This window comes from Ictalurus furcatus, chromosome 3 (genome assembly GCF_023375685.1).
Source record: "Ictalurus furcatus strain D&B chromosome 3, Billie_1.0, whole genome shotgun sequence".
In the NCBI taxonomy this organism is placed as follows: Eukaryota; Metazoa; Chordata; class Actinopteri; order Siluriformes; family Ictaluridae; genus Ictalurus; species Ictalurus furcatus.
In genome coordinates this window covers 27,890,095-27,905,462 of record NC_071257.1, presented here as the reverse complement: position 1 = coordinate 27,905,462, position 15,368 = coordinate 27,890,095, and the positions used below count along the sequence as shown (strand labels likewise).

At 37.7% G+C, this 15,368-nt stretch overlaps 1 protein-coding gene across 1 annotated transcript; it reads left to right on the top strand.

Moving 5' to 3' along the window:
* Positions 1-75: 75 nt before the first annotated feature.
* Positions 76-14,477, top strand: vwa11 (von Willebrand factor A domain containing 11). Its single transcript, XM_053621873.1, has 17 exons — positions 76-134; positions 1,512-1,702; positions 1,814-2,092; positions 2,229-2,322; positions 3,653-3,781; positions 4,117-4,303; positions 4,407-4,576; positions 7,100-7,212; positions 7,323-7,439; positions 7,616-7,795; positions 9,965-10,097; positions 10,401-10,553; positions 11,334-11,426; positions 12,041-12,309; positions 12,435-12,568; positions 12,810-12,969; positions 13,701-14,477. Exons 2-17 carry the CDS (start codon positions 1,523-1,525, stop codon positions 14,088-14,090), a joined length of 2,781 nt encoding a protein of 926 aa, XP_053477848.1. The 5' UTR covers positions 76-134; positions 1,512-1,522; the 3' UTR covers positions 14,091-14,477.
* The last annotated feature ends 891 nt before the right edge of the window (positions 14,478-15,368 follow it).

Sequence of the window (15,368 nt, the reverse complement as noted above, 5' to 3'; positions counted from 1 at the left end):
TTACCTTGCAGAACAGTGCCACACCCTGCACTACAACATCTATATATGGTCAGTAGACTGTATTATAGCATATGATATCTCAGAAAGTCATACATTCCTGGATAAAGTTCAGAGCCAATGTGGGATCTGTGAAGGTATGAAAAATTACATACTAGGATTTAGTAGTATTGCTTTAAAAAACAAACAAACAACAACAAAAAAAAATGTTGATAGTGTATCATCTCCATCATGATTTCTGGATTACTTTAAAATCTCTAGGATATCTTTGACTGCAGATGGACAGACTGTGTAAAAATGTATGCTATTAATTGTAAATATAACTACAAATATCTTTAGCGAATTGAAGAGGTTGCATTTAAAAATCAGGCACCAATGAAAGGAAAGAAATATATACACTATATTTACATTATTAGTAAATTAGTAAATTAGTAGTGATGTAATAGTAAAAATTCTTATTTCCATGTTTTAGTAATCAATGAATGAGAGGTGGAAAGTTTTTTCTCTGATATACAAATGCATGCAAAATATGGCATAGAGTATTAAGAACAGTTTTCAAATTAAAACTGTGTTGGTAAATATGTTGGTAAAATCAGAAAAATCTGAAGTGATTGGTGCTGGATTGGTGGAATAAATAGTGAAAATCCCATGTTACTAAGTGTATGGCATGATGAATTGTATAATTTGTCTTTGTTTTCCAATTAGAATATTGGAAAATTATACCAGAGCTAAGCATTTACAGTGTCCTCCAGTAATATTGGCACCCTTGGTAAATATGAGCAAAGAAGGCTGTGAAAAATTGTGTTTATTGTTTAACCTTTTGATATTTTGTAAAAAAAAATAAAATAAAAAAAATTTAATTTTTTTTAAAAAATTCACAAACATACTCTGCTCTCATGGATATCAAACAATTGCAAACAAATCACAGGTTTATTAAAAAAAAAATCTTTGTTAAATATGTGTGCAACAATTATTGGCACCCTTTTAGTCAATACTTTGTGCTACCTCCCTTTGCCAAGATAACAGCTCTGAGTCTTCTATAATGCCTGATGAGGTCGGAGAATACATGGCAATGGATCTCAGACCATTCCTCCATACAGAATCTCTCCAGATCCTTCTAATTTCAAAGTCCACGCTGGTGGACTGTCCTCTTCAGTTCAACCCACAGGTTTTCTATGGGGTTCAAGTTAGGGGACTGGGATGGCCATGGCAGAACCTTGATTTTGTGGTCAGTAAACCATTTTTGTGTTGATTTTGATGTATGTTTTGGATCATTGTTGTGCTGGAAAATCCAACCACAGCCCATTTTAAGCTTTCTGGCAGAGGCAGTCAGATTTTCATTTAATATCTGTTGAGTAGTAGCAGAGTATTTTTTGTGAATTTTTTGAGAGGCAATTTTTCACAGCATTCTTTGCTCACTTTTACCAAGGGTGCCAATATTAGTAGAGGGCACTGTATTTGCTAATGAAATTCAAAAGCACCAACATACAGTAAAGTGATATGCTTTCTTATAGGTCAGCTGAAGATGAGGTCATCAGTGTGCATTATTGCTCTGGTGGTTCTGGTTCTGCCTGGCGTGCACACATTTATGCCAATAGGTAGTGGCAACACGCATGTGACCATCACCGGCAATGCTGTGATGAAAAAGATCTCTGAAGTATGTGAGGCGGTGGCTGAGTCAGAAGGAAGACCATTCAAACCAGCAGTGAGTATGCTTTTGATTAAACTTTATTCTCTCGTTATTAATTTATGGGTTAAGTTATGAGTTAAGCTCTGAACTTTTTTGTCTCCTTTCCTCTTGTGCTCTGTGATGTAGGGTTCCTCTGCAGAGGAACTGTTACGTGCGTGTTTGGGTACAGACACTGGTCAGGTGTCAGGTGCCAAGTTCCATGAAGCCCTGAATCAGATTTACATGCAGAATGGACTAGTGGATCGTGACTTTGTGTCCAGTAACCCGCATCACTTCAATAGTGAGGCTTTTAAGGAGGGACATTCTCTGATCATCCAGGGTATCGCCTCAGTCAAAGCCAGCATTCGTAAAGATAACTTACAGGCTGCTCGGGAAACACTAGGAAGAGTCTTACACACTCTACAGGTGAGAGAATCCCACTGTTAAAGAATTGATAAACTAAATCAAGTGGAAATATATAACTTCAATTTGCTTTCCTTGGGAAAAAAATGCTGTAATATTACAACCTAATTGTAGACTAATGTACAGATATGTCTTTCAGGATTTTTACAGCCACACTAATTGGGTGGATCTGGGTAACAAGAAAATATATGTCAACCTCATTAGAGCAGATCTCACCATCGACAATGTTGCAGGTAAATGTTGTGTGATAACACTGTCAAATTCCCCTTTGCAATGGCTTGTAGCAAATAAGTTATATTAAATGAGTTAAGTGAGAAATAATTGGTAGTAATATTATTTGAATTAGGGGTTAGCACATTTGCCTCACACCTCCAGGGTTGGGGGTTCGAATCCTACAGGCTACAGGCTCCCCAACAACATCCACAAAGTGGAATATGGATGGATGGAGGAACAAAATAAATACATAAGTGGATATTATACTATACTACAAGTTTCAAGAATCAAATGAAAAAAACAACAACCCTTTTTTAAATTTTGCATTGTTTTATTTTAAATTTTACTAGTACATAATCTATATTTTGTTCAGTGCAAGTGTTCCAGTCCTTAACACGTCTCTGGATTCCTCTAGAATTATTTTTATTAATGTCACAATTTTTAGGTTTTCCTTTCTCTCATCCTTATAATTCTGTGTTACTCAGCTGTCATATTGCTTCTATGCATAGACAACTCCACTTCTAATCAAATACAGAATTTATTTTTAAGTACTTTTATTGCCTAAAAGGTTTTTAATGGCTTTGCTCACAAATTTCAGACCTGCTCCCTGCTCCCAGGTCAAAGGCTGGTCTTTTAGTCATTTCCAGAATTAAAACTAAAATAGGTGAAAGTGTTTTAAGTCATCCTTCTTTGTGGAACACACTGTCTGTCAACCTAAGACCTGCTGCTACTGTGTCCTTTAAAAAGAATGCTTAAGACATTCCTTTTTACTCAGCTCTCTGTAGCTCAGCTAACTCAGCCTTGTAATATGTTGTTTTATCTAATCTGTTCTTTCATATATTTTTCTTCTATTTTATTTGATCTTATTTGTATTTGTGTGTTTTCATGTTTTGTCTTTAATTTATTTATTCATTTTCATATGATTAATTTACGTGATTCATTTACATGTGATTCATTTACATGTGATTCATTTACGTATGATTCATGTACATGTTATTCATTTTCATGTGATTCATATTCAAGTAATTCATTTTCATGTGATTCATTTACATGTGATTCATTTACATGTGATTCATTTACATGTGATTCATTTACTAATTTGCTTCACTGTAAATCCAGTTTTAGACTGTCATATTACAAAGGTCTTTCCAGATTATTACTTGCTACACTGTATGAGATAACCCCAGTAAAATTGCCTGAATTCTATATTCTATTTGTTTGTTTTAACATTGCTTTTAAATTTTGACCTTGCTTTTTTTTAAATATCTATTTTGTTTTGCTTATTGACTTCTTTTTTATGATCACTGACCCACATTACACTCACCCTGAATATATGTGTGTGTACTGTAGATGTGGACACCCCAACCTGCAGTGACTGTGCCAGCGGTACTTGTTCAAACCCTGTGCTGCCCTCTATTATAAAACAGAGGAAACTCACATCAGGATACATGGGCCTGTTTTCTTCCAACAAACCTAAAGGTGTATATTAACATATGCAGTATTCTACACTTAACAGAGCAGACTGTAATATTAGAGACCTCCGCTGCCTGTAAAGTGAATTGCAATAGCGATTGCAATTACAACACCCACTTGTCTCCCTTTGCTCCCAAATGAATCTCTTGAATCCACCTCTTTTCAAACATTATACAATATTATGGTTTAATTTTTAAAGAGAAATAAATCTGAGCTAATTTCTGGGAGAGAAGAAAGCCACACATGATACACATGATTAGTAGAATAACAAACCAACCCCTCTCTGTTTACACCTGTGAGAGTATTGTTTCTCGTAAAACCCTTTTTTGTATTTATTTTAGGTAAATGCAGTCATGGTGGAAATGATGATCTGAGCAGTACCCAGAATCCTCGTGGTGGGATCAGTAAAGATGAGCGCCGTGCCCATAACGCAGCCCTACACGACACCGCAGTTGCACTGGCAACAGATGCTACTCTTGAGCTCCTGGAGGATATTCGTGGAGCCATTGGCAATAAAGATTATTTGCGGTAGGAGACAGGATTGAGTGCTGGAGGATGTCAATAACATGTAGAACTTGTTGTTTTTAACATATTCTCCCTCTCTTTTTATCTCCCCACATTTCTGTCTCAGGATGATGGGCATTGCTCGTACTGCTGTCTTATGCTTTGTAATTGACACAACAGGCAGCATGGCTGATGATATTGCCGAGGCCAAGAGAGTTGCATACCAAATCATTGACAGTAAGAAAGGGACACAGGATGAACCTTCAGAATATATATTGGTCCCATTTAATGATCCCAGTAAGTGAATGTCCAATTCCACTTTTCCACATTTGCATATTCTTTCTGTCTCAAACGCATCACTACGACTATCATTTTCATAGCACAGGGCTTCTCAACTCCAGTACTAGAGTTCCAACTTATTCATTCATTCATTCATTCCTCTTTAGTAACATGGACATAGTGGATCCAGAGCCTATCCTGGGAGGACTGGGTGGGAGGCAGGAATACACCAGTCCATTGCGCCATACATTTACAGTGCATCCGGAAAGTATTCACAGCGCTTCACTTTTCCCACATTTTGTTATGTTACAGCTTTATTCCAAAATGGATTAAATTCATTATTTTCCTCAAAATTCTACAAACAATACCCCATAATCACAACATGAAAGAAGTTTGTTTGAAATCTTGGCAAATTTATTAAAAATAAAAAACAAAAAAGCACATTTACATAAGTATTCAGCCTTTGCCATGACACTCAAAATTGAGCTCAGGTGCATCCTGTTTCCACTGATCATCCTTGAGATGTTTCTACAACTTGATTGGAATCCACCTGTGGTAAATTCAGTTGATTGAACATGATTTGGAAAGGCATACACCCGTCTATATAAGGTCCCACAATTAACAATGCATGTCAGAGCACAAACCAAGCCATGAAGTCCAAGGAATTGTCTGTAGACCTCCGAGACAAGATTGTATCGAGGCACAAATCTGGGGAAGGGTACAGAAACATTTCTGCAGCATTGAAGGTCCCAATGAGCACAGTGGCCTCCATCAGCCGTAAATGGAAGAAGTCTGGAACCACCAGGACTCTTCCTAGAGCTGACCGCCCGGCCAAACTGAGCGATCGGGGGAGAAGGGCCTTAGTCAGGGAGGTGACCAAAAACCCGATGGTCACTCTGACAGAGCTCCAGTGTGTCTCTGTGGAGAGAGGAGAACCTTCCAGAAGAGCAACCATCTCTGCAGCACTCCACCAATCAGGCCTGCATGGTAGAGTGGCCAGACTGAAGCCACTCCTCAGTAAAAGGCACATGACAGCCCACCTGGAGTTTGCCAAAAGGCACCTGAAGGACTCGCAGACCATGATGAACCAAAGATTGAACTCTTTGGTCTGAATGGCAAGCGTCATGTCTGAAGGAAACCAAGCACCACTCATCACCTGGCCAATACCATCCCTACAGTGAAGCATGGTGGTGGCAGCATCATACTGTGGGGATGTTTTTCAGCAACAGGAACTGGAAGACTAGTCGGGATCGAGGAAAATATGAATGCAGCAATGTACAGAGACATCCTTGATGAAAACCTGCTCCAGAGCGCTCTGGACCTCAGACTGGGGCGAAGGTTCATCTTCCAACAGGACAACGACCCTAAGCACACAGCCAAGATAACAAAGGAGTGGCTACAGGACAACTCTGTGAATGTCCTCGAGTGGCCCAGCCAGAACCCAGACTTGAACCCGATTGAACATCTCTGGAGAGATCTGAAAATGGCTGTGCAACGACGCACCCCATCCAACCTGATAGAGCTTAAGAGGTCCTGCAAAGAAGAATGGGAGAAACTGCCCAAAAATAGGTGTGCCAAGCTTGTAGCATCATACTCAAAAATACTTGAGGCTGTAATTGGTGCCAAAGGTGCTTCAACAAAGTATTGAGCAAAGGCTGTGAATACTTATGTACATGTGCTTTTTTGTTTTTTATTTTTAATAAATTTGCAAAGATTTCAAACAAACTTCTTTCACGTTGTGATTATGGGGTATTCTTTGTAGAATTTTGAGGAAAATATTGAATTTAATCCATTTTGGAATAAGGCTGTAACATAACAAAATGTGGGAAAAGTGAAGCACTGTGAATACTTTCCAGATGCACTGTATACTGTATTTACACAAGGGGAGATTTAGTCTGTTTACTTACCGTCATGTTTTTGGGAAATGGAAGGAAACCCATGCAGACACAGGAAGAACATCTAAAACTGTACACAGTACCAGATAGCCTATCAAGCTCAGGAATGGACTGGGGACTGCACCAACCCTGAACTGACTAATGAGCTTCAGAATTATATTAGCTCATTTTTTAAAATCCAAAACACCTTACAACTAAGAAACTAAGAACATCACACAAGTATGACACCTTATTTACATTTACAGCATTTGGCAGACACCCTTATCCAGAGCAACTTACATTTATCTCATTTATACAACTGAGCAGTTGAAGCTCAAGGGCCTAGCGGTGGAAGCCTGGCAATGCTGGGATTTGAACTCCTGACCCTCTGATCAGTAAGCCAACAGCTACCACTGCCCAGCAATAACAGCCCTAAGTAGTGGAGGAAGCTGAACTCACAACCTTCCAAACAGTAGCCCAGAGCCTTAACTGTTAAGGTACCTCTTTAGTTAGCTCACAAGCTTGGTCAGGTGTTTTAAGAGTAGTTACCACTCAAACCTGTGCATAGCAGTGATTACAAAAATTGATTCACAGACCTACAGTTGTTGTTTGGGGTTTTTTTTTATTTTAACTGTGCATGCTTTGTTTCTTTTTGTGTTCTTTATAGGCTTTGGACCACTTATAAGGACAACAAACTCAGACAAGATGAAGACTGAGATTTCAAAACTCGATGCAAAGGATGGTGGCGATGAACCAGAAATGTGTTTGTCAGGACTGCAGGTATAACAACCTGATGCAGTTACTGAGATACTTAGAATCCAACATAGACTAAACCACAATTGAATTTATATAGCTTTGAAATGATGCATTTGTGGTTTTGTCTCTCTCAGCTGGCTCTGACTGGAGCTCCTTCATCCTCTCAAATTTATGTTTTTACTGACGCCTCTGCAAAAGACGTGCACTTAGAAAGAACCGTCATCGCCCTCATCCGCAGCACCAAGTCCACAGTAAACACTTCAGTCTTTAGAGTTCACATGATGATTACAGAAAATATTATTATTATTATTATTATTATTTGTAGAAAACATATACAATGTTTAAATATTACAAAATGTGAACTAGTTTTGTTTTTTTTTGTTTTTTTATAACTTGTGCCATTCTACTCATTCCCTCTTACACTCAGGTCTCTTTCTTCATAACAAATACTAAGAGATCAACAAGATCTTTGAGCACGCAGGAACGCTCAGGTTTCCTGGTGTATTATAACATGGCTTTGGCCTCTGGAGGTCAAGCTATAGAAGTCTCTAAAGCCAGCCTGCCCAGTGCTACTGACATCATCTTAGACACCTCCACATCTGCTTTGGTAAGAATCTAATTTATGTTGAACCAGGAATGCATAAACATATTTGGCCCCATTATTGCTTTACAGTGTTGTACCTTCACACAATATGGACATTGGTTGAAGATTTTCATAATGTTCTAGCTTATCATCTCTGAGAGGTCACTGTTTCCTGAGGTTCTTTCCTTAGTTACTTTCTTTGTAACCCCACCTTCATTCTGTGCATTACATGCAGGGGTAGGTGTGCAACAAATCTAGTGCCATGTTTTTACAATTTGTTTGGTAATATCTGAGGCAGTCATGATACCTCACATCAAAGCAAAATTCAGTAGTTCAACCATTGGTAAAAGACTCTTTTGAGCTCTGGTAGAAAACTTCTCCTCTTATATCCAATTATTACCACTTGATGATTGGCCATCCTCACATGGTCTTCACCATATAGCATCATTTTATATATCTTGTATTGTTATCAGAAAACCATACAGTGGATATAAAAAGTCTACACACCCCTGTTAAAATGGCAGGATTTTGTGATGTAAAAAAATTCAACCAAGATAAATCATGTCAGAACTTTTTCTACCTACGTTGTGAATTTTTAACCTATTAATTAAAGTGAAAAACGATAAGAATCAGTTTATGGGAAAAAATAAAAAATGTACAATAACCTGGTTGCATAAGAGTGCACACTCCTAAACTAATGCTTAGTTGAAGCACCTTTAGATTTTATCACAGCATTCAATCTTTTTGGGTAAGAGTCTATCAGTTTGGCACATCTTGACTTAGCAATATTTTGCCATTCTTCCTTGCAAAAGCATTCAAACTCTGTGAAACTGGCTAGGCATGTCTTGTGCACAGCTCTCTTCAGGTCACCCCACAGATTTTTGATTGGATTTAGATCTGGACTCTGGCTGGGCCATTACAAAACCTTAAGTTTTTTTTGTGAAGCCATTCCTTTGTTGATCTGGAGGTTTGCTTTGGGTCGCTGTCATGCTGAAAGGTGACATTCCTCTTCATCTTGAGTGTTTTAGCAGAAGACTTAAGGTTTTGCACCAAAATTGACTGGTGTTTGGAGATATTCATTATTCCCTCCACTTCCAGCTGAAGAAGAACAGCCCCAAAGTACGATGCTGCCACCACCATGCTTAACCATGGGGATGGTGTTCTTTTGGTGATGTGCTGTGTGTTTTTTTGTTTTTTTTGCCAAACATATCTTTAGATATTGTGACCAAATATTAAACTTTGGTCTCATCAGACCATAACACATTATTCCACATGGTTTGGGATTGGATTATTTTTTTATTTACTATTTGGTTAAAAAAAAGGCTTCCATCTTGCCATAAAGAGATATGAAGAATTCAGGATGTTTTTGTTACATGTAGGTAGCAACCAGTACTTGCCTGAAATTGCTGCAATTATTGTAATGTTGCTGAAGGACTCTTGGCAGCCTCCCTGACTGGTTTTCTCCTGATCTTCTCATCAATTTTAGAGGGACGTCCTGTTCTTAGTAGTGTCATTGTCGTGCCATATTTTCTCCACTTGTTGATTATTGTCTTCACAGTGTTCCATGGTATATCAAATGCCTTGGAATTTTTTGTAACACTCTCCTGATTGATATTTTTCAACAATGAGATCCTGTACCTGCTTTGTCAGCTCTTTGTAGCCCATGGCTTTTCCAGTTGGATGTTACCAATGTACGGAAAATCCTATAGGAACAGCTGTACTTTATTTGGATGTAATCAGTCACTTGAATTGATGGCAGGTGTATACTAATTAGTATTTAACATGTGTTTGAATGTGATTGGTTAATTGTGAACGCTGCCACATTCCCAGTTATAAAAGGGTGTGCACACTTATGCAAGCTGGATATTGGAAGCTTTTTTGTTTTTAGTTTTACTCCTAAAACATTTCTGTCACTTGATTTTTATATGTTGCGATTTCACAATAAAGGTAGAAAAGGTTCTGACATGATTTCACTTCTACATCACAAAAACATGCAATTTTAACAGGGGTGTAGACTTTTTATATTCACTGTATACATGTATTGTTAGCTTGGTTAGCCTGAAATACATTTCCTTTCCTTCTGTTTATCAGCTGTCTGTTTAGCCAGCAGAAGTGTATTACCAGCTCAGGACCAGGCCGAGCAAGAATAATGAGGAAATTGTCTATCCATGGTGTGTTATTTGTTTATCCCAGGTAACGATCCTGCAACGAGCCAGGAACCCAGGTCGTGTGGAGAATTTCCCCTTCCTATTAGATGCATCTTTGTCCAATGTTATTGCTTATTTGACAGGAAATAACCTCAGGTTCACTCTCTATAGCCCATCAGGTGAGTCCAACATAGCATTGGAATTGTACTGCACAATTTTTGTATGTTATATTAACTGAAGTGTAAATCAAATATACTATAACAACACCAATGATATACCACATCAATGCTTGGTAAATAATAAATCTCACCAGTAAATCTCATCATTTCATCAACTTTTGTACTAACAGAATAATAATATATTGTATTAATTATTAGTGGTTTTGTAATTGGGAAATCCTGAGAGGCTGAGAGGTTTGCTTCAGTTTAAAATATTTCACCAAGAACAGCTCTGACCTGACATTAACTAAAGGTGTTTATCAGGTGTGTCTCAGCCTTACACTGCAAATAAAGGGCCTCTCGCTACGATTCAGACCGTGGGGAACCTTCAGCGGCTTCACTTGAACAATTTAACTGAAACGGGCCTGTGGCGCATCAGCATGGAATCCACAGAGGCCTACACCATCAAAGTGACAGGTGAGCTAGTCTGATAACTTTTGCACACTTTTCTGGTGACAACATTCAGGATCTTGAAGGCTGCAATCTGATTGGATTGCTGCAATTCTGTGTGCTGGTTTCCAGCAGGAAGACACATTTTTCAACATGGGACAGTGAGTTTTTCTTGTATAATATAACAGAATCCCATCTTTCAAAATTATTGAAGAGTTTTCTATGAAGCACTTACTGGCAGGTAAACAAGATAATCTTGCATGTTGGCCTTAGGAAAAATTCAGCCATATCGGTCATTTCCAATGTGAGTCAAATTGCCTCTTTTGTCAAATTAGCTTTTTTTTGGCCATGTTTATTGTCAAAAGAATTTCTAGCAAATGGTAGAGGTGTGACTTGTGAGACTTCTAGTGAGCTTTATCCTACAGTTGCTACAGGAAATTGAGTACAAAATGAAGTAGTAACCTAGCTTTCTAGTTCGCTATAAATGAGTAAATAGTCTGAGAATGTCTTCATCAGGTTGAAACAGAGATAGAACTGGGCAATATGACAATATAATAGTGTCACAATGAGTCACATTTTTAAAAAATAACATTTTAATGCTTTTTAAATAACACCACCAACAAATTATAACTGTAATTGGAAGCTAACCTACATACATATCATGTCGTGCAGAAATGTCTGTAAGTATCAGGATATGATATTTGTGTCATATCGCCATTTATCCGTTTAACATGTAACAAAGAGTAGAAATAAGAATAACTTGATAACAACACTGGTTGAAGGGAAAGGGTTTTTTTTCCATTTCAGGTCAAAGTGCAATAACTTTAATTTACAACTTCGTGGAGGAATTCAGTGGACCCCACTCAGGATTTGCTATTATTGATGGTCGCCCACAGAAAGGTTGGAGTAGTCACTACATTTCATTCAGTTTATTTGTTTTAATCCAACTTAGCCAAGCATAAAATTAAATGCTGAACGGTCCACCAACTGACCAGAAGCAAATGCATGATAATTGTATGACGTAATGGCACACACAGATGTTCATTAGTATTTAGCACAGGCAGTCATTCTACAGGCATGGTTTTGGGAGGAAAACAGAGTACCTGGAAGAAACCCATGCAGACAAGGCGAGAAATCCACACATAGGATAACCTCAGCTCATGATCGAACCAGCGGCTAGCCACTGCACCACCATGCCACTGAAACCTAAAAACTTCAGATTGTCTCATTTATAGCCAGAAACTAATCAGTCATGGTAATGCATTGAAAAGTAACTGCTGAATACATGAATTCGGTCCTGTTAGTTGCTTATCCTGACCTTTGTAGGCAAGCAGTTTTAAATAACTGGACCTTTCCTAATTAGTTAAATACCCCTGGTTTATACATATTCATTATTATGCTTGGTGGACAAACATACATCCATTTTATGAATGTATAGAATAAAATTAAATAAAAACCTAAACATAGTATCTATCTCTCTAATCCCTATGCCTGTCCTTTATTTGGTACTTTAGGCTTACCTGCTAAGCTGTTACTGACAGTAACTGGACAGAAGGGTGCTGAAGCTCTGAAGCTACAGGAAGTTGCTCTAGTGGACGTTTCAAACACCAATGTGGCGAATGGAACCATGGAACAAATGGATGGTGGAAACTTTCTGGTTACTGTAAATCAAGTTCCAGAAGGAGAATTTGTGGTTATGATGAACGGAGAAGATACAACCACCTCAAGCTACTTCCAAAGGCAGACTACAACACAGATGTCCCAGACTAAAGTCACTGTCAAGGTACAACTCTCCTCTTATTTTACATGGCATTAAGAAATCTCAATACTTCAAATACACACAGAATAGGCTATTCCCTCAATTCTCTTTTGTCTCATTGAATATATTTCATTTCCCCTTCCCTCTAGGCTGTAGTAAGCAGAGCAATGGTGCCAGGAAAAGACTTTAAAGTACTTTTTACAGTAACTACTAATGGAGCCGGTGGAGTCTTCAACATTAATGCTAAGAATGACAAAGATTTTCCTCTGACATATGACCCCAGGTAAATATAGTACCTCATTTTGTGATGAATCAAATCAGTCAGTGCATCAATCCAAATTTAAGTGTAACCCTTGACTTCACTGCTGAAATTATTTTGAAATGCTGGATATTTTAGGCTGCATATAGACATATAGCATATAGCTATAAGACATATAGTTCTAATCTTAACACATGTAGAAGCAAGACTAATATTGGTATGAGATCTGCACAAAAACATGTATAATATTTCTGTGTTATTTCAGCCTTACCGTGAACACAGGAGGTCATACTTCAGGCACAGTGACTGTCAAACCTCCTGCAAACACCGCATCAGGAACTGATGTTACGCTGACCATTCTGGCTGAAGGGCCTGTAGCTGCTGATTCTAACTATGCCGTGCTCCGCCTTTCAGTCCTCGCCGAGGTAACTTGCCTGTATTTGTTACCATAGTAACTAAGACCTTTGAGGGGCTTGAAGCAGATCTTAGGAACCTTATATAGATTTGGTAATATATTATTAAAGAATATAAAGACCTTATAAATAATAGGTCATTATTATTAATGATTGAGAACGATCTTCCAACATGGTACAGAAAAAGGCATCCCTTTATGACAGAATAAAGAAGACAAAGAAATTTCATTTATAGCAACAAGACATTTAACATGTTAGCTTTCACAGACATTCTTTCATTACAATGACGTTACAATTAAGAAAAGGAGCAAATGGTCCATGTGAGCTTATTAATAGTGGACAAAATCTGAATGATATGGCTTCAATAACTTCAGTATCTTCTAATACCTTGCAAGTCCACCCTTTGTCTTTATAACTTTATAACTCCCCCAATCTCAAACTCCCACCCCACTGCACATTCATCCTATGAATGTTTTCATGAATGAGGGTTTTGATTTGAAGGCATGTATTTATGAGGCATTTAATCATTATAAAAAAAAGCACAGAACTAAATCATTTGTTTAATTGTAACACATTTCATTGTTGTCTTGATGTGGGATACATCTGTATAGAAGTGTCTTCAAAAAAATTCAAACTTTCGCACTGTATCATCCTCTCCTAGTGAACACATGTACAGCATACACAGTTCAGCATTCACTATTCTTTAACTGGTTATTCATCTTTTTTTTCTTTATTCTGAACAGTTAACTGACTTTACTCCTCCGAAGTGTGAGATTATTGGCACAACTGCTATCTGTCCATCTAACTGCTCCCAGTCAAGCTGGAACCTGTCTGTCAACATCACAGACGGCAATGGTACTGGTATTGAACACATCTCCATCCAGAAAGGCAGTGGCAAATTCTTCTCTGAGACTGTGGAGGATGGGGGTATAACCGTAGTGATGGGTTACTACACTGCCTCCTGCTGCTCACCTGATGTAATTGTGACCGCTGTTGATAAGGTGGGAAATGTAGGGAAATGCACACACTCTGTCCAGAGGAGCGGAGGGGTTTCCCACAGTCTGTCTCTGCTTCTGTGGGCCTGTCTGGTGGTTTCAGCCCTGAACATAATGCGTGATGTGCTTCCACTGTAATGAAAAAAATGCATAAATAATAAAGTCCTTGAGCAACCACATAAAAAACTTCCCCGATACAATAAAAATGACTTACACCACAGTGTTTAAGGTCAAAGGTGAGTGAAATACTATCACATTATTGTCAAATATTATTTTAAATCAGTTTAATTTAATAAATTAGTAGAAATGCTATACATTTCTATTTAAACCAATTTAAATCTTTTTTCTGGCAAAGATACTCGATACGCCAAAACCTAATTTTCTTCAGTCAGTAAATGGCCATCCATATCTTATTCAACTATTAATTAAATATGAACTGAGAATCTGTTTAGCAAGTTTTAATCTATACTCTGCTTTTGCTTATGAGTGCATGCGTATAAATATTCATAAATACACTATATGGCCAAAAGTGTGTTGCTTGTTTCTTCTTTTTGTTTGTTGAACATCCCATTACAGAGTCATTCCCCATTTTTTTGCTGTTATAATAAGCTCCACTCTTCTGGGAAAGCTTTACACTAGATTTTGGAGCATGGTTGGGGGATTTGCTCATTCAGCCACACACTCTCAGAAAAAAAAAAGTACCAAACTGTACCTTTTAAGGTACAAGTGGTGGTCGCTGGGGTGTTACTCTTAAGGGGACCTTTTTGTGCCTCTAGTTAGAGGAACAAAATTGTACCTTCTAACTTTGTACTATTTAAGAGGCAATTTTGTACCCCAAGGACCAATTGTGCACACTGCAATGAAGGCACAAAATTGTACCTTAATAAACGGTACAATTTTGAATCTTTAGGGTATCACCCCAGTGAGAGAGCCATTTTGAACCTTTGGGTGGCAAAAAAAAAATATCTTAAAAGACAGTGAAGACATTGACATTGCTTACAGAAATGCAATTTTATTTATAAAGCTTATTTTACAAAGAGAATTACTTGAAGTTCATGACATCACATCTTGCAACAGCAGGTGCAGAAGTATAAAGCAGACATTTAAAATTGACAAACAGTAAAAACTTAAAAGTTAAAAGAACTACAAGAAATTGTTTGTCGATACTGTAAAGTAATTACAAATTCAATCAGACAAATATATATAAAAATACTGTTTAACATTGATATACACCTTATTAAACTGTCTACATCAATACTCACTAGTGCACATTTTGGGGTTTTACAGTATTGGGCAGTTTTGTCTTCAGCAAGAATACACAGTGCTAATAAATAATTTGTCATCAACACTGTATGTATTTAGGTCTATGGCCAGCAGGGGGCACATGATCCCTAATAATGGTGCTTGTTAAATCCT